We start from the raw sequence: 25,518 nt of genomic DNA, 5'->3' as shown, positions 1-25,518 counted from the left end.
ATAGACTCTTACATCCACCCGGATGCAATGCCTGCGTACCTGCCTGCCCAGCTTCCCCACTTGCCATTCCATGACGCCAATTATTCGAGTAGATGAGAACAAAATGTGGTTCAGTTATCAATGAATTGCGAACAGAAAAGCAGAAAAGAGTATCAAAGAATCAAAGAACACAGAGGTATAGTTAGTGAATCAAATGCGGAAGGCTGAAATTAGAAGAGTTTGATGAGCCTATCCTACCCGACAGATGCTGGTAGTTGACAACATCAATAAAGAAGATGGGACGAAATATGAAGAGTGGTGAAGTTTGGCGATTGTTGCCAGCATATTGGATACGTTTCGGGAGCCGATACGGATGTGTCAGTGTACCATTTACATGATGATGGCAGGCACATCGACGTTGGACTTGATAGACTTGTGAGGCAAGACGCAACCACCGTTGACATAAATTTCATCGCCAATAGTAACGTCGTCGCCAAGGACTGTGACGTTCTCCAGGCGAGCCCAACAGCCGACAGTGCTGTTCCAGCCCACAATGGCGGACTTGACGCAAGCGTGATCCTTGACCTTGGAGCCACGCAGCAGCACACAGTACTGCAGGCGGACGCCGTTGCCGACAACGACGTCAGGTCCGATAGTAACATTGGGGCCGATTCTGCAGTTCTTGCCAATCTTGGCAGAAGGATCAATGAGAACGTTTCCGCCGTGGACGAAGGACTCAGTGGGCGGTGTCAGGGTCTTGCAGCCGCGATTGGTTAAAGACGACAGGTATAGGGAGGTTCCGAGAAGGAAGTCCTTGGGCTGGCCAACGTCCATCCAGAATCCCTCAAGGTCGAACGAATGCAACTGATTATCCTGGACCATGCTGGGGAAGGTCTCTTTCTCGATGGAAGTGGGGCGGAGCTCGATGCGCTTGAGAATGGAAGTATTGAAGATGTACATGCCAGCATTAATACGGTTGCCAACGTATTGAACTGGCTTTTCGACGAATCGGTCGATTCGAGAGGGGTGATTGGGCTTGTGGACGACGACACCATATTTTGAGGGCTCCTCGACCTTGGTGACAACAATAGTACCTTCGTCGCCGTGGTTGTTGTGGAATTGTAGTAAGTCCTGGAAGGGATAGTCGCAAATAACATCCGAGTTGAGGACAAAAAAAGGAGAGTCGTCCTTGAGCAAGATCTTTTCCGCTAATTTAAGGGGCCCGGCGGTGTCAAGGGGTTCGGACTCGACGGAAAACTCGATGTTGATGTCGTATTTTTCCTCGTACTAGAAGCATGATCTGTCAGTACTCCAGTCGATTCTAGCCCCTATTACAGGTACCGTCAGAGGTGGAGTCGTGTTGCGACATACCTCTTGCAGGAACTTTTCCATAATTTCAGGTCGGTAGTTCACGGCAAGGATAATGTCTTTGACGCCGGCAGCAACGAGAGCTTCAATCTGGTGAACAATCATGGGCTTGTTACCGAACTCGACGAGAGGCTTTGGAAGGGTGAGGGTCTATATAGAGTAGAATGTTTGGTTAGTAACAAATGCAGACAGTTTCGGTTGTACTCTCCCCATGATATGTTTATTCCAGCAAGACTCGAATATCACAGGATGCTAGTAGAACAGCCATTCTCTCAGGGGGGGCGCTTGGACAAGGGAGACACACGAGAGGTCGAAGGCGCGTGCCAAAGCCTCCGACAAGAATAAGTCCTGTGGACTTTGTCAGCCTTGTTTAATGCGGGAGCTAGGAAACGGTAGCGTCGTAATGAAATAATTTACCCTTCATGATTGCGGATGTTGCGCAAGGAGTGTCTGTGGCTTCAATGTTGGTGCGGAGATGGATGGTGTACGGAGAGCGACACTGGCTACGACGCCGAGGGCGGTATTGCAACTGCGTGGACGAATAAAAAAGATGAGACTGCGATGGCAGGAGCAAGGCAGTGCAGATAGAGTCAGCGGCTTATTCGGCGTGAATGAGCGAAAGTGAAGAGTGTGAATGGGAGCGAGAGAAGCAAGGACGGGGAGCTCGAGCAGAGGAGTCGAGACAGGACCCGGGATCGTAAGGTGGTCAAGTGTGTAAATGTATGGACAAGTACGGAGCAGCGACGAGGATGGTGGAGTGTACAGACAAATGTGGGGCAGAACGTGGTTTGACGATGGCGGCGCGCACTGACTGGACCAGCCTGAACCCAGCTGTCAGCCCAGAGACTATGGAGCACTCCCACGTCAGGTTCAGGAGGCGACTTGGGTGGACAGGGAACATGGGCCCCGCCCAGCTCGAGGGTTCACGCTTAAGTAAGAACTGTTCCAGCTGTGTGCGGTCCTTCAATCATGGCGGAGTGTGGAGTCTGTGGACTATTCAAAGCTTCTTCCCTCACCCAAGCTGCACCCTTGGCCAGACTCGAAGGCAAAGTGGTGTGGTCATGCTTCCACCATGTGCTCGTATCCTGCAGCCGGTGAGGCCAGGTCAACGAGGCGAAGCCACAATCTAGATGCGCGCAGACAGGCGGCATGCGAACCCTTGGCTGCGCCATACCTTGACGCCGAGTTGATTCATTTGAGCAGAGAGGCTGGAGGTGCCCAGGGAGGCCGCAAACCATCCTCGGACTATCGGCCTTTGTAACTTGGCTCCCAGTGAGGTGGTACAAAAAAATGGTTGCCGAAAACGACGGGTTGTGAGACCAGAACAACGCGCCAGCCAGCCAGTCAAACATCAATTCAAACATTCTGCACGTCACTCCTCCTGGTCCTCCCACCCACAACTACTTGTACGTGCAAAGAGAGGGAAGATGGGCAGACGGGAACAGTCTGGGATCTGCATACGGGGTGGCTCGATGCGGCACATGGGACCGAATACTCCCTACACGCATATGGGCAATCGACGTGGCATCCGAATTGGAAACAAAACTTGGACATCAGACGGCTGTCACCAACGCATTGCGGACAAACGGCCCGCTAGGGTCAAACGACTCCAGAAAGCATCCTCACTTCACAAATTGTTCCGATCGGCGGCTCTTCTAGTTACAGCCCGTGTTCAACGGCAGCTCCTCGTTCGAGTATTGCCAATGCAAGGCGGTCATGATATTAAGCATCATGTACGAAGCACGGCCCGCGGCTGCTTCTACATAATCACCTGCCTAGTAGGTGATGATCCCGGCCGCATGGAGGGCTGCATTCTTCGCCGCGCCTACCCCTCGAGAGCCTTGGGGGCCATGCACCTAGGAATTTTAGAAGTTGGCGCCTTGAAACAGACCAATGCATGCGCGCGCCTTGATCGATTGATTGATTGACTGGCCGGCTGAGAAAATTAACTCACTCTCGTCTTCCAAATGTCAAGGCTTTGTACTATACATGGATTCCTGCCCGGATACAAAAAAGCAGGTAGCAGGAGGCCGTTACCCGTTGCCATACGGAGTACTGTACTTCAATGTTGACTTGACATTTGTCGTCTGCACCTTCCCCAGAATACAAACAAGTAACTACAGAGTATTATATACTTGGCATCACACGGGCCACCTCCGGCTGCAAGCAGCCTAAAGCAGGTACGCATGTACTCTATACTTTGCCCAAAGACCAGGCTTCCTCACGCTCCGTCTGTCTCCTCGAGGGGTCCTTCGGGTCCAGTCAATGACTTGGCAGTGCATGTCTCACTTGAGCCAACTTCTTCGACATTTGTTCCGCCTTCGACAAAATGGAAGCCCAGCCTACCCCCTCACTTATGTCTCAGACAGTCTTGGTCACCGGCACGAGCATACTACTCCGTACTACCAAGCAGTTGGCAGGCAAGCAGAGACAAAGGGCATCTCAGATATCAACCGCCATCTCTCCCCCCTTTTGACCGGGTTGCCTGGTAGCATAGGGGCCACGGGAAGCCTTGGGCCACGCAGCGATATGCTCAAGTGCCGAATGCGCCTTTGAGTCAAAGCCGTGATTTCCAGCTATTTTCCCCTTTGGAATCACCATCTTGTCTACAGACAACAAGCTCGAATACACACCACCACCAACATGTAGCAGCAGCAGCAGCAACATCCATACAGCCGGGTGTTTCAAAACAAAACTCTTGTGATTGGCGCACCTCTAACCAGCCTGCCGAACGAGCAAGAGCTGTTCGTCTCTGAGGTGTCCCGTTGCTGCTGCTCCGGCCACACCAGGTATTCTTGGCCTTGTTGTATTAAGTAGCATTTTATGACGTGGCCATCGCTGCGCCGGGCATGGGAAGTTGGGAGCACCTTGTACTACTCCTGGACCGTCGGCATACTCCTTTGTTAGCCCATTTATCAATCTGCGGGGAAGATCAACTCCACAACTCACAACTCTTCATTCCCACTCGTTTGGATGCTTGATGTCTTGCTGTACTGCTCCGTGCAGCGGGTGCATATTGACCACATCATCCATCGACATCTGTTTCCATTCTTGGGCCTGAAGACGACTGCCACAATCGTCGTATTTACCGTCTGATACAAGGCCGCGTATCTCTCCTCTGCTGCTTCTTGTCAGATTACCTAGGCAGCGATCGAGAGATGGGCCCATGTGACAAAACTTGATTCTAATAACAAATGCACTCAGTTGCCACCCCATTTCGACAGCGGTCCTGGGACCTGGATGAAATTGATCAGGTCAACCGGCCGACCACTTGGTATCACCGACCTGTAAAGCTGCACGCCGCCATCGGCAGCGGGTCATTGGCGCCGTCTTCTTCGATTGGACCAGTCGGCATCCTAGTCGTCAAAATGGCACACTCAAGGGCAAATTCTCCTCATCTCCTCGGTTCATCCCTTTGACATTCGACTCAACGCCCAACCACCGTCGCGTGCCGAGATCTCGCAAATCCTTCTACTCGAGCTTTTCCTGGGGGCAATAGTCAAGTCACTCGCACCCTATCGTTGTCTCTGGAACAGATTGTCAATGTCCGCTTATCCAACCCTGCTGTTTGCTCCAACGGCGGACTTTAAGAAAAGGTCATCACGTCCCGCTGTTGTATATACACTTACATGTGTCTTGTGCCTCCACCGCAACAAATACTAGCCGATCCACCGCCCGCGCATTGTTAGTTCTCATAGAGCGTTCTACCAACGTTGCATGCCTCCCAGGATGAATGTCCCGCCGCAGAGGGTTTCCATCAATGAAGAGTCCCACGCCAGAACGCCCTGTGTAGAATTTTCCCAGGCGCTGGGTTCACGCTTCAACTCTTGATGAACCATGATTGTCAATCCTCTACAGCTATAATGCGGCATTGAGAACGGTGCTCAATCCCCATGGCCTTCTTGGTGAAACGCAGAATTGTGGAAACTTTTTTTTGGCCCCCAACTTTTGTGTTCAACTTGACATGGTGTTGCACCGTGTCTTACTTGAGGATCCGATCTCCGATCTACAACATCCCTGGTGGCATGGTTGCATGGGTATTATCCCGAGCATCAAAACACGTCCCTTGATACCTTGCAGGGGCAGTCAAGTATAAACATGTGACGTAACGAGTACATCACATGTTTTCCATAAAAGCTTCTCTTTACAGGTCAATTGGCGAAGGGTGGTGTTATTGGACAATCACTTCAAGTCCACACAGTACACAGTGAACATGGACAACTAGGCACAAGTACCGCCAGAAAAGGAGCCAGAACAACTACCGTAGGCGAAAAAAAAAGAGAAGAAGAAGAAGAAGAAACAATCATAATCGTAATCATTATCATAGAGGTTCTTCGAGTGTCTTACGCATCATCATCATCATCATCATCAACGTAGTCGCCAGTCAATCTGAAGAACCCAACTCGCGTCGGGCCTTCAACTCTTTCAATCCTTCCTCAACCAGACAAGGAAGGGCATTTTTTAAAGAGCAAAACGCAAAAAGGGCGCAGTCTTGATCCATCGCTCCCAGCCTCCAGAAGTAAACAGAACAAAAAAAAACATATTGCAGATCCAGAAACCTTGTTGCTTCTGCCAGTGTACCGGCACCACCTTCATCATCATCCCTCATTTTGTCGTCATGCATGTAGGCTTTTTGGATCCGTTCGCAGGCTATGCAATCAAAACCGAATTGGAAAGAATAGACAAGAGCCGCCATATCGTCTACAAACAAGGCATTACCAGAAACAGAGACAGGCAGTGAGTGGGAGAACGTGAGGGGTTGGAACGGCCGAAAAAACACAGCCGCCCAACCTACACTTTTGCGCAAAGCTCGATTCCCACCGTCGCGCAGTCTTGTTGGCTCACACCCTGGTAGCAAACGTGTTCCCAAAAATCGAAATAATTTGTCAAAGGCTGGTCCTGTTGATAATCCCAGCCATGAGACTGAATGCCCAGAATCGGATAGAGGGCATGAGACCACTCATCGTGGTCGTTGATCATCAAAGAGAAATTCCAGAATACCATAGGTGGTAAAAAAAAAAGTGCAGAAAGAAAAGCGGGAGGGGTCTTGCAAATAAGACCAACAGTATGGGGCCCTGGTCTTCTCCCTCGGAACAAAACCAAGGCCATTTAACTAGCGTGATGGGCGTTTCTAAAGTGTTGTCGTTACGTGTCGTCATAAGTCGTTGCAGAAAAGCAAAAGAAAAAATCCCAGACTGAGATCGCTTCTGTCTGTGCGATTTTGTCGAGTAATCCATTTCATCCTTCTCTTTCACCTCATTCAATTCATAACGGACGGTTGCCGGGATAGAATGTGTGGTGTCCGTCTCCGGGAGTTGCTGTGAAGCTTTTCAACCGCTGTGTATCAGAATGTGAGCATCATGACCAGTTTCCCCCCCGCCGCTGGCATAAATCGAGAGGGCTACGAGCCGAGGCTTCAGTGAGTCCATCACGACATGACTTGGATCTTGATAGCTTTCTACTCGAAGGAAGCGGTGGATGAGCTGCTGGAGTGGTTTCCAGATCGCCGGCCGTGACGCTCGCTGCCATCTCGGGAAGAAGTGTGACGGCTCTTCCGACGTCGACCAGAATCGGAGGTCGCTGGCAGCCCTTGGACAATACCGTTACGGGCCAACATCCCACCGTTCACGGAGAAGTTCCTACAGACCATGAAGGCACGCATTGCGGCGTTCTCCTGAGCTAGGGCATCCGATTCGTAGGCAAGGTCCGTCTGGTACTCACGACCATTGACCAGGACCAGGCATGTGTAGCCACTGGTATCTCGGTAGCACTCGTAGGCTGGGTCTGTCCACCCACGGCGACGGCAAAGACCTGTTGTGAAGATTATAGAGATTAGCGCTTCTGATGCGTATAGTGAACTTGTATTCCGTCGAACACATCACAACACACTGCTTTGGGGGGGGCATGGAGGGGTATGGAATTAGGTCAATGCCGCATAAGGTGCTGCATTGGAACCCAATTGACATGCAGGCTGGGTAGGATAACACCTTTCTGTCATTGAACGTGGTTATGGGACACTGTGGTAGTGATGCCAGATCTGAGAAGGGTTCAAATGGCAGAGGCTGGTAGAAGGCAAACGCCTTCTTGAGCTTTATAGACATGATTGGGTGTTTCGAGCATTGTAGTAAGCCTATATCACCGAGGTAATTACAGATTCGTGATGTTACACCTTGAACGGCCGCTACGCGCCGGTCGTTGGTTGTTGTTGGTGTTGCGGCTCTAGACCCCGAATTGAAATGATAGCAGGGGGGGAAATTGAGCATAACAATGGAAAACTTGCCGACTTACTCTCCAAATATTGCATGTAAAACCCGCCCATCTTGCCGTTTTACGCCAATGAGGTAATTCAATGTCGCCAACGATGAGGAAGCAGGGGAGGTTGAAGTTGGGAAAGAAATCAACTATCGCCCTCGAAGCCGTGCGGATTTTTTTCGTCAAACGACGCTCACTCCGGGTGGTGAGTAGGTGTCTTCGGCGGCGAAGGAGTATATGGTTGAATGCAAGATGAAGAGCGGCAAGCAGGCAATGGCGGCCAATGGAGAAATGGGAAGCGAGAGTTGAGGCGTAAAGAAGTGCGACCAAATGGGAGGAGATGTGGGAAGGACGAGTAAAAGTATAAGCGCAGAGAAATACTGCAGATTGGGGTTGTGCCTTGGCTCGCCGCTCTTCTCCCTCCGAGATAAATGCACAGTTCGGACCGGGGTGTGTAGAGTATATGGATAGCGGAGAGGGGAGTCGGCCTCGGACGAGGGTTTGCACCATGCAGTTCAGGGCCACAACGCGGGCAAAACGAGCCACCGACAGCAAGACATGTGTGTTTTATTACCAGCAGAGCTTACTAGCGCGTAACTGGGGGTGTATAAAAAAAACACGGAAACGCGCAAACGGAGGCGGATGCGAGCAAACGATGCGGCTCTCGAAAGAGTGTGACCCATATTGATGTGTTGGCGACATGGTTGCCAGTTGATGAAAAACCGCCGGACACTAGGCCGCTCCACTACGGCGGCGCTTGAGGTGGGCGTGCGGTGCTGCGTCTAGTACTCTGTACGGAGTACTCAGGTCCATCTCTCTCTGTGCAGGAATAACAAGGTCCAAGGCAAAGTACTATACAGGTATCAGATCCAGCAAGGGTCCCGGGTCGACAAGAGAATCGTCTCCGGGCCGGGGGCCAGCATTGGTCGTCGTTTTGTACCGGGCAGTCCCTTCTATCAGGCCCTATATCGACAATCGTTGCTGTTCGTAGAAGGCGAATCTACCCTCCGGGATAGGGTGTTTCGATGGCTCTTTTTCCCTTCTTCTTTTACAAATCCCTTGTCAGAAGACCAGAGTTTCCGCCAAATCAGGCCAAGAGCACCTCGGGAGGGCAAATATTCATACGCCACTGCCATTGTATTGTTTTCATAGGAGCCGTAAACACAACGAAACAAGAGGTCCAACACCCCTCACAATGTTACTTCTTGTACGTACTCCGTATAGAGCCCGGTATTCCGTAGTGGGGTGGCAAAAGGTAAGAAGGAACCAGAGCCGAGACTCCATGTGTGTGTCGTGGCAGTATTCCATTTTAGAGGGCTAGTTTTGGTCCTTCAAGCATGGACCCCAACTCGAGACCATGACGATTTCTGGTTGGCTACCACAGGGCATGTCTCCAAGATCTCCGAATTGGCGCCACTCATAATGCATCAACAGGCCAAGGCAGTTAGTTTTACCACTTGCAAGAGTCAACACAAGACAAACTACTGTAAGAATACTTGAGTTGTAAGCACTTGGCCGGCTCCAGCCTTCGCCGGGGCTCAAGAGCAGGGGAACACTATGCCCTTCCTTGCAACAAATTCGCTTGGAGGGGCGAGGGTTCGTCCGGCAGCCGCCGTGGGCGTGGGCGTGGGGATGGCAAGTACTACCAGAGCCGGAGGATTTGAGCTGCGTTGTATGTAGTGTGTTTACAGGATTTGCGCCCGCGATGCCGAAGAAATAGGACCCCCTGTCCTGAGCCCTTCCAAGTGGCTGGTAACATGGGCGATTCGCTCAAATGACAACATCCACGCGCAGAGTCAGAGCCAGTGTGGACTGCCACTTGGATGGCCAGCGCGTGTTGAGGGATGTCTTCTAAAAGCCATTGTCCAGTCAGAGGCCGGGATACGTTGGCGTACCAACCAGCGACGAGGAGAAGAAAACCGTCGGTGAGGAGAAGAGCTATCAGCGAGCATCGAACGAGCATGCATGAACCACAACGACCCTGTCGGCAGACTGCAAGTAGATAGGTGGTTGGGGTGGTGGACCAAAGGTTGAGTGAAGTATATTGTATAGATGTACCACTGGCGAGCCCGGCGGCACGCCCAAAGCCATTCTTCATAGTGCTTTATCCCTGTCAGAGGGGCTGGAAGAAGAGTCGGCAGCGAGCAAATTTGCTGTTGAATGGCCACCGGAAGCTGGGGATCCAGGCTGGGCTTCCTGGCAAAGAATGATAGCATTATGAGGTTTCCTGTCCATGGACGGTGAATCAACCCTGGCTGATTGGATAGACTCCAAAGCGAAGAGGGGTCGCCATGCTACTAGGCGCGAAAAAAGGCCTGGCCAGAAGGCCTTAACCCTCATGCAATGATGAGTTGGCAGTGCCGCTGGATTGATGGTGTAATAATAAATGGCGAAAACCCGCAGTCCACTCAAACCATCTCTGTAAGCCTCCACGGTTGCGAGCACCGAGTAGTACTTTGTACCTGGCCGCCTTTTCTGGCCCCGAACCCTTGCGGTCGCGTCTTCACAGCGCGGGGTATTCTCGACAAGGACGTCTGCGGCGTTGGAATGTTGTTGCCAACTTGGGTTGTTTGTTATTCTTGTATTGAAGAACTGGAAAGGCCACTGTGTGACCAACGAGAGGCCCTCCGACCTCAACTCGATACCAGTCCTCATAATAGTATGGATGTCGGATTCATGCACCCTGAATCATAATTTGGACCTGTTGCCCTGTCCTCCTGCCAGGCCGATTGGCCAATGTCAAGAGTGGGATCCTGGTTAGAAGGTTTGATGGCCGTGTCAAGTTACATTCTTGTTGACTGTTTGATGCGAGAAGCCAGCAAAGCGCGCGCTAACAGAAGGTCTAATGTCCGATGGTGGATGAAACGGTTGCGAAAACAGATACACATCAGACGGCTGTCATTCGACAATTAAAGGGCTTGTTTTCTGAAGCTTTGATTGTAGTACTAGTGATATTCCACGGGTCAATTCCACTTTTGCATGGCTGGCAAGACCCGCTCATAATCACAGCTCCAACCGCAACTACGGAGTAGTACTCACAGTATTAGTCCGTTCACGGCGGCGTAACGCCAGCCAAAGAACCACAGCACATGCCGAGGACGTGGCTGCACCGTATGTGAACTGAGCTGCTTCTGATCACCCCTCCAAATCACTGGAGCGAAAGCTCAGTAACCCGCTGGATGGAGACGGCGACGCCGTCCTCGTGAAACATTGCCTGACGACAGATACACCATATAAACTGAAGATGGCTCCTTGAGCCCCCTTGCCATTTGGGATTGTTTGAGCGTAGCGCAAGCAGAGACCACAAATCAACAGCAACATAACAGCCGTACCACGTTGCTGGTTCTCGGGTTGCGGAAAGAGCTTTGATTGTGCCGTAGCCTTGGGACAGTGTTGTTGCACTGAGCGGAGCTAAAGTCGGCTTGGCGAATCGGGCTCTTCAGACTGTTGCAGCATCGAAGCCCACACCTGCTCAACTGGGCGTAGGCAGTGATTCTGGCAGAAAGGCACTGCTTCCAACTGCATCAGCTCTGGCTCATGTCGTCGTCATGGCCAAAGGCAACTTGGCGAACGCCCTGGGCCAGAGAAACAGCGAGACAGAGACGCAGAGCTACGACACTGACGCCTTGGACCCATGTGCTGGCATTTGTTGAGAGGGGGCAGCCGACATGGCCGGCCCTTTCTTTGTTGGTCTTGCCTGGGGGGCCACGATGACAATGTCTGCAACTGGACTTGGCTTCCACTCAATTACCGAATCTTGGTCGAGGAGGCGAAATCGAAACTACTACTTCTACCCCGTCGTTGGGGGTTCACGATGCCCCTGTCTGTTCTTCTCTCGTCCTCTATGGCCAGTCCGTCCATGTATGATGAATATGAACTGCTCGTCATGGCCTTGGGCGAAAGACACCCCCGCTTGACATCGAGTACGAGTACGTCTTAGACACGTCAACATGGACATGCCGAGCACACGACTGCCAGTGGCGGCGACTGCAGCTAAATGAGCCACAGCGTGCAGGTTGCAGAAAATAGTTGAAGAGGTGCAAACTTAAGAAATCGAACCATGCAAGTCGCAGTGTTTGAGTTGGAATTGGACCAGCCAGCGTACCGAACGGGAAAGGACCTGTCGCCGCCTTCAGGAAGGAGCGGCCGCATAATTACGACGTACCAATCTGGACGTCACCAAAGCCTGCAGTTCAAGGTTCACAACAAACCACTCGTAAATGTACATGTAATCGATGTAATGTTTCTGGGCCCACCATGTCAGCCTTCTCTTTTTTCCATTTTGCCTCTCATGTCTCTATCTCTTGGTCCGCGGCTATCATTTGTACCATCGTCCTCGGCATAAATGCTTTGTGTATTCCCCTTTACAGCAAGGCGGCCAATTATCGGCCATGTTTCAATGGTCAACAAACAATACAGCACCAGTCACATATCATCACTATGCAGGAGATCAAATCCAAATGCGCTCAAGCCTGAAAACGGTATATCTGAAGAAGCCGCCGAGCACGAAAGGTCGCAGGCAAGGGGGTGGAACTACGAGTAGGAGTAAAAAAAAAAATTCATCAGGATGCTCGTGTCTTCTCAGAAGCACAGACTCAGAGATGAATTTCTCTAATCAGCATATGGAGTATCTATCCCGTTTTTATCGTTCACCGCATCAAGAGATATATCGTTTACCAGTGGAACGACAACTAATATAAGATTACGCTACAGCTGCAGTGCAGAGGCAGTTGTGGGTGTGTATAAATTAGCACCAATGCTTCTCTTCACGCACAAACTTGCTGCGTGAGAATGCTGTACTACCTTTTTGTGCTTTTCGAAGTGCAAGCCGGTTCGCCACCAACATAAATATATACACATGTACATACGGACCACTGGTTCTCCATCGGCGATACCTTGTGCTTGGCTGGCTGCTCATGAACCCGGTGCCCCAAGAGCTGCCGAGAACGCCAGCGATTCTTTTAGCTGGATTCTCCGTCAACAATTCGAATACCGGGTCAGACTCGGCTTATTATTCCAAGCTGTCTGTAAGAACACAAACATCCCGGGCCATGGCTGCGGCCAGACATGCAACCAGATGGGTAAGGTCAGCCCCATTTTATAATACCACTCAACGGACTACTGGCAGGTTCACACGAACGGTCTCTACACAAGGGACGCATATGTATGTATGCCGCCTTGAGAGATGGTGCTCTGCCAAGGCCAAGGCCGGCCAAGGAGTAGAGGTACGCATCTAGCCTTGTTTGTGGGATACACACAGATATTTTGCTTCCTTCTCTTGAATCAAGATGAGGTAGACTCCCTGCCGGTTTTGATGTGGGACCTAACATGGCCGCAGGCTTCATCTCAAACATGCAGCCATGTCCCCATTGCCTATTCTGCGCGATATACCTGCCCATCTCAGGCTTTAGGGTGTGGGTACTAGGAAGAAGCCGTGTCTAGTCATCTGGCGATCGCCCAATGTGATAGCACACCTTGATATTGTTGCACCCTCTCTGAAAAGAAGTACATCGATCCTGGCTTGAGAGTTCATGTTCTTTGTTAGTCCATTGTCAGACGAGAAGCTGTGACAAGTTGTGCGGCAATAGGTTTCGAGATGGCTCTAAACTTTTTAGCCCAGCACAACCCAGGGTCCATGATGCCCGTCTACTCTCACCAGTAACCAGTCACCCACTTCGAAGCTAAACTTGCAGCCAACGCCACCGGTCCTCGGTATCCTTTCAAGGATGGACTCTCCGTTCTCTCAAATATGCCATCCCCCAAAACAACTTCCTAGATAACACGAGGAAATATACTTTTCTCCTCACTCAACAGATCAGCCCCCTGTTTGGGCAGCTCTTGGCGCGTCGTTGACTTCGGCTCTCCTATTTTCTCAACCTTGGCCTAGAAACCTGGTCTGGACGTAAAATACTGCTGGCAAGCGTCCACTTTATGTTGTGGGATCACATATACAGGGTGTGTTGTCTCAACTCGATCAGACTCTTCAAATATCTGTTCCCCGGATGTGAATGGAGCAACTGACCATCGATCTCCATCCAACATTGCAGCATCAACACGGGCAGATATCAAGGTCCACTTATGCTGTGCGGAGCTTAGCCCTGACAAGACGTAGCATGTATGGTATGCATCGGAATATCTGTGTGCGTAGTCCCGAATTAGCTAGAATTCCTCATGGTTTGCGGGCGCAATGGGTTTTTTTCTTCTTCCATTTCCTAAAGGCAGGCCATGCTTACTTGCTAGGTTTATCTCGCAGGCCGCCTCGCCTGGAGAGATCTTGACAGCAGCAAAAAATGTAACGAATCAGCCCGTTACGGCTGAAGAGGCTGTTGTCTGCCTGCGTGAGCGGGTGGTCTGCATGTTGGTCCTCTTGCCCCTCCGGTCCTCGCAGGCTGGCCTCGATAAGGGGCCAGCATCCTCCGACCCAGTGACTGTAGCAACCGTCGACCAACTTGTTTGTGCGGCCAGAAAAGCCACCTTCAGGTGCATACTGCCGTGATGACAGCCAAGACAGAAGCCGCGGAACGTCGAAATATCTAGGGTGGGGTAAAGTTTAGTATGCAAAAAGTCGTCAAAGCAATGGACATGAAAGTCACACCCCACACAACTAGTACATTCGAAAAGAAGATGCGGATTCGCACGGCCGCCTGGGCAAACTTACTTTGGAATTGTTCGATGTGGAGAATCGAGAATAGACAGGCACCCCAGAGCACAAAAGGCATATGCACCATGGGCCTCGAATCCTGGAGATGCCGACACGCCTCCCTCATACGTTTGGCCTAGGGAAGCAGGACAAGTACCGTCAGATGCCGAGGAACAAAAGCACATGGACGGAATAACAATAACACAGGGAGGGAGACGAGGGAGGGCGTGCAAAAAGAAGACAGAAAGCGGACATACATCTTCCTACCCATTCTGGAAGACCTCCAAAGAGATCAGTGTGCCCGGCACTGCATGCAGGAGAGTCGGACGACAGGTCAAGGGGAATATTTAGCAGCGATATGAGTACGCTTGCGCAGTAGGCTCCTCTGTTCCAAGAGGGAAGAAGAAAGAATGACGCTGTTAGGACGTGGTGCCACGACATCTGGATCGGGACAAGGAAGAGGGCAGAGGAACGGATGACACAAAGACTCACCTCACGTCTTCCTCACCACCCACGGCCATCTGGAACCCCCCATCGGGTTGCTTAAGCGAGCAGAGCCATTTCCACATGCTCCTCCTGTCAACCAGCTCATAGGCCTCGTCCCCGCCGACCAGAGCCAGCGACAGGACGGCTGCATACGTGGTGGCAAGATGGGAAGTCTGGCCAAAGCCTCCTGCGAAGCCCCCCGTCTCATTCTGCATGGGTCGCACAGTTTCGATGAGCCTCGAGCGATATCCAGCGACATCTTCACCGAGAAGAGACAGTCCGGCGAGGCACCAGTAGAATATCCACGGCCGGCTTGGGTCCGCACCCTTGAACATGGAGGGCAGCAAGCCCAGCTGCTTCTGCAGGAATTTCACATGGCGATCCCGCAGGAGCGGAGGTATGCCGTGGGCATTGCAGTTGTCGTGGCCGTAGCCCGTCAGAAACGGCATGCACTCCTCCACGGTCTCGTCCTGAATCTGCGAGCTGTCCGTGGCCAAGGCATCTCGGATGGGGGGTTCTGAGGTGAACAAGCCGGGGATCGAGGGAACCAATCCAACATGTCCCTCGTCACGCGCCAATGAGGACTCTCTGCTCTCGGAGTCGGCGGCAACAGGAGATCGTGGTTGCGGAGCTGCCATGGCCGCCATTTTCTTGTCGTGGTGCTTGAAGACGACCCTATGTCGAGTGCGACTGTGTCGAGGTCGAGCTTTCATAGCCGGCACCGCCGTCTTTCTTCTTGGCCCGTCTTCCCAGAAAGAAAGTGTCGCAAACCCGAGGAGACCTCGGCAACTAAATAATGTTTCGTGGCATAGCCTACGCAGTCGCCTTTTGTTCAGTATTCAGCCCGTTTTCTTCTTTGGTGAATGGCGTAGATGGCGGCTGTTGCGTCAATATCGTCACGTTCAACTGGCTTGGCAGAACAATATGGAAGCAGCGCCGTTGCCAAGGTCATTGTTCCTTCGGGAATTGATCGGGTACCAATTTGGGAGGGGCAGCTTGTATGCACTACCAGGCCGCAACCTTGGACCGTCGCCGCTTTGGTGGGCAGCACAAGAGGTTTTATGGTACATGTACGGAGTACGTACGAATAAGGGCAACAACTACCTAGGTAGGGTAGGTTCCAACGTGGAAAAGGTTTGGATCTGGATTTGATATTGTTTTCGTCGCTCGCCCACGGTTTCGGGTTAGACGCCGACATCTCGGCCAATGGGGCGCCGTACGACTATACATCTCATATGTTGTTGTTGCACGACCCATTCATTGTCCATCGCCGCAAGTACCAGTAGGCGTTTTGACTGAAAATATTCCCATGTTTGGCCATGTTTGGTTGAGCTGTTGTCCTGCGTTAAAAAAAAAGGACAGGAAAAGAAAAGAAAGAAAAAAACGGTCAGAACCTATACTCGGAATAAGTTTGCACATTCGTCTACTGTCCTCACAAGCCGAGTCCATCATCATTGCCATAAACATACAAGTATATGCCAATAATGTATTCTGCCACTGTGGACATTGTGATTCGGTCTGAAAATATGCCTAGGGTAGCCAACTTTCACTTGTACCAGACTCGTGGGGGGAGACGTTGCCATTGTATGAACTTTCCGGGAAATCAGATACATCATACGGCCTGGTCCAGAGTCCATCGTGAATGTGGATTTATCTCGACATGGCCGTTTTTTGCAGAGTCCCAAAATAACAGAAATCCATCGCCCCTGTCCCATCCAGATAGAAATGGAGCTTCCTGAAAACTCACTTCGTACAGGGTAGCTGCCTTTGCAGGGCCGCGGATTGTCGAAATACCCCTATACGCGCTGATAAACGAAACGCGCTGATAGACGCGTCTTCCCGAATGGTCACATTGACGGACTTCGGATAAGCCTGGGTCAGTTGTGACAGGCAGGACATTCACGATTTGCTACTCCGTACGTCAAGTGCTGTGACGACGTGGGTTTTACCAAGTAAGCATTGAATCAAGACAACCGTCGGGGCTCCGCGCAGCATTTGCGTCAAACGGCATGGTTTTTGCACTCAAAGCAACCCTGTGTGTGAGACTCCGGGCTTCCTGTCTCAGATAAGTGAGCATGTGGACAACATCGTCTGAGCAGGGCAGAGTTTAGCACCGCCTGTGGTTTGCCCGTGTCTCAGACGGGATTTCCTTATTTTGCCCTTCGCCATTTGCGACATGCCCGGTTTGTCTTCTCTGTACGGAGTACCGGTCTGCCTGCCGATGCTGAGGCGCGACAAGTTTGTTCGATGTCGGTTCGGGGCCGGTGGCTGGAGAGCTCCGGGATGGCCCATGGCTGGGGGACAAGGGACAAGGCAAACATCCTTGACAGATTTTTTTGGTCCTTGGCCCTAGCTTTGCACGCTAATAGTATGACCAGGCTGTTTGATCGCTAATTATTCCAGGGTCGAGGTTTTAGCAGCATCTGAGAGAAGCTTGTCCTGTCTCCATCCCGAACGGACTGCAGGGCGGCCCCGGCGATGGCGATGCGGAAAAAAAAGGAAAAGGTCATCTGAAGGAGCTTGCTTGAACATATGTACTACATACTCGAACGGAGCCGAGTGCAGTGGGCTGTTTCACTGCAAAATTCAAACGGTTCTCAGGACGGAACACGCGCATAGCTGCCCAATGGCATTGAACGAGGAGGCAGCTATGTTGAGGGTTGAACGAGGATGAAGCTTGTACGCGTTCTTTGAACGAGACAATTTTACTTGCCCCGGACACAGCCGACATTACGGGCTTGCTTGCGAACGTGATGGATACAGATCGGGTACCAATCATTCATTGACTTGAGATACTACAAGGGTCAGCTTGGGTGATGCGGATGTCGTGACGACCACGTTTGCGGTCCAAGCACATGCCCTTCTCTATTGTAAATTGCAATACAAAATGGCTGTTCAGCTGACCCCTTTTATCCACTGATGACGATATGGCCATGGGCTGTACTCCTTTACAATAAGCACGGACAATATCAGCCACAAGGGTCCAGGTGTTAAAAAAAAAAAGAGGAAAAATTAGCATAGGTTCCTCACCGCAACACAATATGCCGTTCGGCGACAACCTGCCGGATGAGGCGAAGGATACCTCTCAGCGCACAAGTGCTGCGTAGTAGGCATGGCATTGTAGCATCGACGGCGTAAGAAGACTGCAAGTAGGGTCTTGGTTTATAAGTTGCCGTGAGCCTTGAATACTCATGCCATGCATTTGCTTCATTGTAGAAGACGTCATTGAAGGTGGATTGACTGGCTTCGACCTCGGATCCAAATAATGCGATTGGTGGTCGGTAACTATATATCTCGTCTCAGCAAGTCGCATTTCCCGTCTCGCTTGGTCTTGCTCCAGAATCCCTCTTGAGATGTATACGCGGGCAGGCCGATACGGCGGCCAGCTCAGCAGTTATGTTGTGTTATTATAAGCATTATTATGGAGAGCTGGCGAGTCGGGCGCAGACAATGGTGAACTTCAGCCACCAATTTGCTCCGTAATTCTCTCGTGGCGCCACATGCGCAACAGGGAGTTCAGCCATCCCGTCGTGACATTCATGAAGAGTCTGGTTCCTTTTTCCTTGTTCGTTTTCCCTACAGCGAGACATAGCTTCATGCCCAGCCTCCCTACCCAGCCGCCTTGAGAGGAAGCAGGACAGCGATCGCGGGGAAACGAGGTCCTTCACCATTGACAATTGATTAATGATCGGTGATTGACTCAGACAGCCCGCGTCTTATATTAGTACGGCCCACACTTTGCACATGTGGCCGATGAGAGCGTTGTACATACATTCCGATCTATTACCCGCGAGAGCAGACGAGGGCAAACCCCTGACGAACATGGTGTTTTGCTGGTTGGAATGGAGACTCGACTGATATGCCGGGTACATCATTGTGTGCCACGGGCATCTTCTGACGTGAACCGGGGGCGAAGGACCGCCTTATCTGACGTATGTATGTTACCCGAACGGTTTGCTTAGCTGGGGCAGCATGAATCAATGCTGTTCGAGCGTACAATAGCGCGAGCATTGATTTGCATACGTATTCGTTGTGCACATGTGGAGGGATGTAACAGGGTTTCCCCTGCAAGTGGTTGAAGTACGGAGTACTAGCAGGATCGCATCTATTCTTTATAGCTCATAGGACGCAACTTGAAGGTGTGACAAAAGGATAATCTGTACGGCCGTTATTCTGGTTGTCGGCGGCAAGGCCGTGCAGCGACAACGCATCTTCTGCATATAATTGCTCCTAATGCATAGAATATACACATACAGCAGCCGCGGAACCCAGGGGACGCATGGCGAAATGGACATGTCTTTGAACGAGGGGTTGGATCAGCTCCCTGACTTCCGAAGCTGGTGTTGGGGAGTGGATAGAATGCCCTCCATACCATGAGTTATTACTACTTTATCAGGTGACGGCTCAGTGCTGTGTGAAACCCATTGCAAACCCCCGGACGAGAAAAAAAAAAGCAATATCTGAAGCAAGGAAGCTAGTAGCGCCGTGAGTTGTCAAGACAAGACTGGCAAACGAAAAGAGCTCGTCCAGAGCATATAACAGAGAGCTCAGCCTTGAGCTGGGATCAACCTGGCATCCGCATCGTGCTCGTCAGCTGCTACTGCATGTTGCATTGACCGTGATGAACTGTGTGGGATGGAGCGAGCGTGGCTGCTGGTTGCGTGGGCATCAGGCATTTGGCCGTGGCTTGCTGTTCAACGTGGGATGCTCTCTGTGTGTGTGGGCTAATGTGCTCGAGTGGGTTGTGGATGTGTTGGGCTCGGGTTTGACGTTGGAGGAGAGAGAGAGACCAGTGGCCAGTGGCCAGGCTGGGAAGATGGGACAGGATGCGGTGGCACCCACTGCCAGCGAACCGCCCGTGCCGGCATTGATAGTGTACAGTATGAACTAAGCGAGCGGTACTGTAAATGCGTCGCAGTGTCTCGTACTGCTCCCACTTGAAATGTTTACCGAGCACCCCGTTCCCGAGTAGAATGCTGACACAATTATTTCTGGGGACTCAGTCATAGGCTCCTAGGTACCTGAGCATTGAAAGTACTTACATGTAGAGGTAATCGACTTTTCAAGATGCCTCCAGTGCCTGTATTTGCAAGTACTCTGGCTAATCCATGTACGCGGGCGCGTCAGGACAACTGCGCTTTTTAAAGTCGAGTACGTTTGCTACACAGTGTCGTCATGAATCTTCGGAGCGTGGACCACACCGTGATTGGGCGGCTGGGCCATTCGGCCACATCTGGCCACGAATCTGGTCACGAATCTGGTCATCATGTCCTCCCAAACACCAACGACTCCATCTGATGGCACCTCGAGACTTGGCTCGCTGGACCGTCTCTGGATCGCCCGCAAGGCTCTCCACCGCGGTGCAGATGCACAGGCGCCAACGCCCCCCACCATTGGCTGGCTGGTGCGGCCCGGGGCTGGAAGAGCTCACCGCCTCTTCAACCCCCCTCCCCGCCGGCCCCTTCCCCATGCCGCTCACATTCCCGACGCCCACAATCGCCTACCACCACCAGTACCAGCGCCAGCACCACCACCGACGGTGCATCTGCTGCCTGTCCGTCTTTGTCGAGCACCCTCGCAGATTCCCGCAGAGCCACATCCAGCACGCGGCCTGGTCTGCGGGTTCCTTCTGCTTCACTCCCGGGCATTTTTCCTCCCTCTTGCTCATTTCTGCCTCCTTACACCTCGTCTACCAGGGACTTCACGAAAGAGCGGTGTCACCCGCTCGCCTCTACAATATCACCGCCTCTCGCAACCAATCTCTGCTCTCAATTCCCGTCAGCATGACCCTCGACTTCAACACCAATGGCGGGGGGGAAGCCTTGATCAATCTGAATTTCGATCAGCACCACCGAGACCAAACCGCATATGCATATTCAACGACACCGGCTACTTATCCAAGCCCACCAACTGCCTCCGGAATCATGACCAACACCCGATCCTGGACCTTTCCGGTTGATATGGCCTCGAGCAATCCACAGGCGACCTCAACCGCCTCGCCCGAGGACCATCAAGGGAGTTCACCGTTGTCCCATGCCTCAAGTCCGCAGAGCCAGCACTCCCCGTTGCAACAGTCTCCTTTTCAGCCCGCCGCCAATCCCTTGACTGACTGGGCTCTGCAACAACAGCAACAGCGCCATCAGCAAGCCGCGGCGGCGCACCAGCAACCTCAGCAGCCATTGCCTGCCCAGGACCTGGCTCAATTTATCCAAGACAGTGCTCTCCTCGGCTTCAATGCCTTCCCTCAAAACTTTCAGCCCAGTCCTCTGGACTATCTGCCGCCCACGACACAGGCCGCACTGCAAGCCAATCTCTTAGAATCGCCTTTTACCTCTATGCCCCCTATGGAGGAAACTGCTCATGCTATGCATTGGGGAAGCAGTGGAATGGACAACTGGCACGACTTTCAGAGCACCTTGCAGATGGACGGCCTGCCTCGATTAGACAGTGTCGGCAGCAATTCACCAACTGGAACCTACCTGGAAGTTCTGTCCCTCCCCTCATCGTCTGGAGAAGGGTGGGCGATGGTTGACTGGAGTCACCACGGATTGGACCACTTCCAGCAAGCCCAAAACGCGGCCATTTTTAACCCTGGTCAGACCTTGCATCTGAGGACGAACTCGGACTCCTCGGAAGGTGCCAACTCAATGGAATTCGGTAGCTTCGAGGAGATTCCGCGCTTCCCATACTCGCCCTTCTCACCGGAGTCGGATGGCTACGCTGATCAAAATTGCAACCACAACCATCGTAATTGTGTTGCCGAGACTCGCAACCACACCCTTGATACAGTCAGCCCCACTGCCGCTGTCGCTCCCGTGGCCACCAAGGTTGAATCTTCATCCTCGGTTCGCCACAGCCCTGGTAGCGGTGCCGGCTCTGTATCCCCGGCATCCACCACGACTTCGCGAAGGAATTCTGGACCTCGCAAGAGCCCCATTACAAAGACGACCACTAAAACAATTATTCGTCGATCATCTAACGGCAAGAAAGACGGCACTGTTGAGAAGAAGGTTGGGCGGAGAAAGGGACCCCTTCTACCGGAGCAACGAAAGCAAGCCAGCGAGATTAGAAAGCTGAGAGCTTGCCTTCGCTGCAAGTTCCTTAAGAAGACCTGTGACAAGGGCGAGCCTTGTGCTGGTTGCCAACCGTCGCATGCCCGACTGTGGCAGGTTCCGTGTACGCGCATAGACATCAAGGATATTGGCTATTTCATGAAGGATTGGAAGGCTGACTATGAGAGACATGTCGATCTTGGCATGTCGGTCTACAATGTCAAGGGTTTCTCCTCCAAAGAGACTCTGATGTGGATTACCCACGGATATGGCTTCGCCCTTCCTGTTATGGTCCGCGAAGTATATGTCGCAGACGAGGGTTGCTTCTCTGTCGAATGGGTTGAGTCGACTGTTGCCAATCACGACCCTATCGACTTTGAAACTCGCACGGAGAAGCTTGACGTCGGTGCTGAAGGCATTCGTCTTGATGCCCTGCAAGAGTATCTCGATAAACACGTCGATGGGCCATTTGAGGACTTTATTGATGACCACTTCGAAGGAACCCCATTCATTACGGAAATTCTCAAGACAGCTCACCGCTACTACGTCAAAGACAGGATGCCCGTCATCAAGAAGGCACTGAAGCTTGTCCTGGCTTACAACCTGACGATGCACATCACCATGGTCGAAAACCAAGGCTCCGAGGTCACCCTGGATGGCCAGATTGATGATGAAGACTCCAAGTTTTATGGCCGCACCGTAGCACCTGTCATGATCAACTTCCAGATCAAGTGTGCCTTGGCGGACATGTGGCGTGAGCTGCAAAAGGATATTCTGGAGGAACTGTCTGCATTATACTCGGGCGTTTATAGTGGCGAGAAGATGAAGAACTGGCCGACCATCTTTATGCTGGCTTCGATCCTCCTTGCCGTTTGGGAAGAGATGCAGTTTGACTGCCACTACCGCGTCCCTGATCCCGCGGCGGTGAACAAGTTTTGCCACGATATGGAGACGACCCCTGTTGGCGTTATTGTGGGCCTCTTCCACGCCATCTCTCAGAAGTTACCCGCCTTCACCGACTGGGACACCAGACAACACGGTCACCTCCTTCATAACAACGTCTCTGTTTGTGAGGCTATGACTGAAGTTCGCCAACACGTCATCAAGCACGGTAAGTTGCAGTGATGCCCCCTTCATAAGCACAGTCTAGGTTTTGCTTCAACCAGTTGCTAATATGATATGCTGTACAGAGGCCTACCTGCGTACTCGCAAGGAGCAGACCAAGTTTGATCGGTACGACTTTGACTCATTGTCGAACAAGTTCTTGTCCAAGCTGGTCATTCGCGCCAACTAGGTACTCTGCTTCGGTGTTCACCAGGCCACTGGCAGTGGACTGCTTTATTTCCTTTGTTTTTTGCTTGATTTACTCGTTGAGTATGGATATGCCAACACAACACCGCTTGTGCTACAGCTAGCGACGGCGTTTTTTTTTTTTTTTTGACCAAATTGTTTTGAGCGATGAAAGCCACCGATATTTCACCACGATGAGGGTAGGGCAACAATTTTGTCTTGTTGCGCTCTTGTTTCTTTCGGATCTTCACTTCACGGCTGGTCACCGTATCATGACACGACGTTACCTGATATACGGTGCAAATGTGTTACGACCCTGTAACGAATGTCTTGCACGATTGTATGATGTTTTATTTTTTATTTTTTGAATTTTGGGAAGCGATAGTGACGAAAGCTGATACAGAGCACGGTTTGTTGTTGTTGTTTTTCTTGCTTTAGATGTTGGATGCATGGATCAAAGCCAGAGAGTGATGCATTACGTATTTCTCTGGCGGCATGTCGACATGATGTTTGGACAGGATGAACGACGATGTGTGGAATTATGGAAACAAGAAGACGGGCACAATGCTGCGATATAGATGAATATAGCGCATGGAATGAGAGCATCATATTAAGCGAAATTGGGAGGCTTGGATGACGGCACAACCAGCCTTGGTTGGTCCACATTTGCATTGCACGTAGTTTAGTATATAATATACTAGGATAAATAATGTCACGGAAGCGTTATTTGCGAATACAATTCACTAGGTTGGTATATCTCATCTGCCAACGCCCGCTCAAGGACAATATGATTGAACAGCAACCGTACTCGGTCGCGTAGTTTGGCGTCGTCGTGAGGGTTGGGCATGTCGGCATACGTTGGGACGTGATGCAAACACCCGAAACGCATCACAAGACCCAGGTGGTACACATGTTCCCAATGCAGTTTGACGTGCATCAAAAGACGGACACTGGCAGTGTGTTGTGCACTCGAGAATTTGCGGAGCCTGCCACTAGACGCCCGAGTATTCAACGTGTACAGTCAATTTGCACCAGACATGTTCCGAAGAAAGGGTCTGACGATTTGTAGCACCGTCTGTCCCACCTGGGTCCTTGGAGCCCCTCCCCCACATGGCACTGGTGACAACTGTGTACAACGGAGTAGAATGCCAACATTGAACATCCGACGCGATATTGGGGGACTCTAAGAGCTTATATTACAAATTAATTCACTGGCCATCGCAATCGTATATAGAATTTGTACATACGGCGAGATGGCGATGGACTTTAATGTTTCGTTAGGTAAGGCGCCCCCCCTCCCCCCTGCACAGATGACGTCGGTACCGGTGGCTGTCATCAGGAGTTTGAGGACAGCCTTGATCCCCGCAGCAGACCTGTCTGTGAACGAGGGAATTTCGACTTGATTAGATTGGTTTCAAGTCAACAATGCTTGCTATGAGCGCGGACAAACATGTGAAAGAGCAAGACAAGCCAACGACCACGGGTGCACTTGCAGAGTTTCCGTCTTTTTGTGGTCTGAACAGGCTGTCGCCTCGCCCTGGGGTGGACTGGAGGTAGCCTCTCTCTGTATTGCGTAGTACTCCGTACGGAACACGGAGCCAACACTCCGATAAGGTACCTAAGTACTCCGTACTCCAGCACGTAACCATGAGCCACATGACTTCCATCCTCAGACCCGCCACGTTCCGCCTCTCTTCTGATAAGGACGGCGGTTTGAAATGCTGTGAGTCAGCGTCAGGAAACAAAGCCGCGATCATGGAAACAGAGGCTGAACAAAGCTGCTGGCAAACATGCTGCATTCCGCGTCATCGCCGTGTGTTCAAGTGGTGTGAAAAGTCTGTCTGTGGTTTCTGTGTCAGACACCTGCATCCGGATCCCCGACATCAAGGTTGAGCAGTCGGATCCACCGAGGACGGTGTTCACTGATGTCTCTGGTACGCCCTTGCCGCTTGCTTGTGTGCAAGTAAAGCAGTTCGCCCGCCCGTGCCTTCTTTGCAGTCAACAGTGTGCAGGTGCTTCTGGAGTCTTCCAGGAAGTCCAGTTGGCGTTGACGTTGAGAAAGGTGGGAGGAGACACGACCCAGCTATGATTGGCTGTTCTTGCTGATGAATCATGCGCTATCGTGCTGCCTACTTCGGGGTACGGGTGTGCAAGTACCTATACTTGTTGGACTGCCGCGTTTGTGAAGGCGTAATCCAGCCGCTTGGTTGTCACTGCGCCCCGCTCGCCGTTCGACCTGCCCGCGTTTCGCCTCGCCTCCGTCTTGCCATCCGCGGCCCTGCCCCTACTTAAACTCCTCTCGCCTTCTGCCATCTTGACCCTGCTTTCTTCCCTTGTCATACTCTTCTCTCCCCCATCACTCTCCATCGCATAACTTTACCTAACGTCGCTCGGCGACTGCCTCTTATCTCTCAGATCGACAAACACTCAAAACACAGCGACATTCACCAG

At 51.7% G+C, this 25,518-nt stretch overlaps 4 protein-coding genes across 4 annotated transcripts; 1 reads left to right on the top strand and 3 right to left on the bottom strand.

Moving 5' to 3' along the window:
• Window positions 1–369: 369 nt before the first annotated feature.
• On the bottom strand, window positions 370–1,771 carry MAA_02156 (uncharacterized protein; the record flags this gene model as incomplete). The annotated part of the gene is made up of 4 exons (XM_007820154.1): window positions 370–1,266; window positions 1,351–1,497; window positions 1,652–1,695; window positions 1,765–1,771. The coding sequence occupies 4 exons, from the start codon at window positions 1,769–1,771 to the stop codon at window positions 370–372; spliced, it is 1,095 nt and encodes a 364-aa protein (XP_007818345.1).
• A 5,034-nt stretch (window positions 1,772–6,805) lies between these two features.
• Window positions 6,806–7,666, bottom strand: MAA_02157 (uncharacterized protein; the record flags this gene model as incomplete). Its single annotated transcript, XM_007820155.1, has 2 exons — window positions 6,806–7,158; window positions 7,636–7,666. 2 exons carry the CDS (start codon window positions 7,664–7,666, stop codon window positions 6,806–6,808), a joined length of 384 nt encoding a protein of 127 aa, XP_007818346.1.
• A 7,061-nt stretch (window positions 7,667–14,727) lies between these two features.
• Window positions 14,728–15,363, bottom strand: MAA_02158 (prenyltransferase; the record flags this gene model as incomplete). The annotated part of the gene is made up of 1 exon (XM_007820156.1): window positions 14,728–15,363. The coding sequence occupies one exon, from the start codon at window positions 15,361–15,363 to the stop codon at window positions 14,728–14,730; it is 636 nt and encodes a 211-aa protein (XP_007818347.1).
• Window positions 15,364–19,991: 4,628 nt separating this feature from the next.
• MAA_02159 (C6 finger domain-containing protein) lies at window positions 19,992–23,071 on the top strand (the record flags this gene model as incomplete). The annotated part of the gene is made up of 3 exons (XM_007820157.1): window positions 19,992–20,339; window positions 20,422–22,888; window positions 22,968–23,071. The coding sequence occupies 3 exons, from the start codon at window positions 19,992–19,994 to the stop codon at window positions 23,069–23,071; spliced, it is 2,919 nt and encodes a 972-aa protein (XP_007818348.1).
• Window positions 23,072–25,518: the final 2,447 nt, after the last annotated feature.

The sequence above is a fragment of the Metarhizium robertsii genome (genome assembly GCF_000187425.2).
Source record: "Metarhizium robertsii ARSEF 23 chromosome Unknown MAA_Scf_1, whole genome shotgun sequence".
NCBI lineage: Eukaryota > Fungi > Ascomycota > Sordariomycetes > Hypocreales > Clavicipitaceae > Metarhizium > Metarhizium robertsii.
The sequence above is the reverse complement of the archived record's forward strand: the minus strand, read 5'-3'. Positions and strand labels throughout refer to the sequence as shown.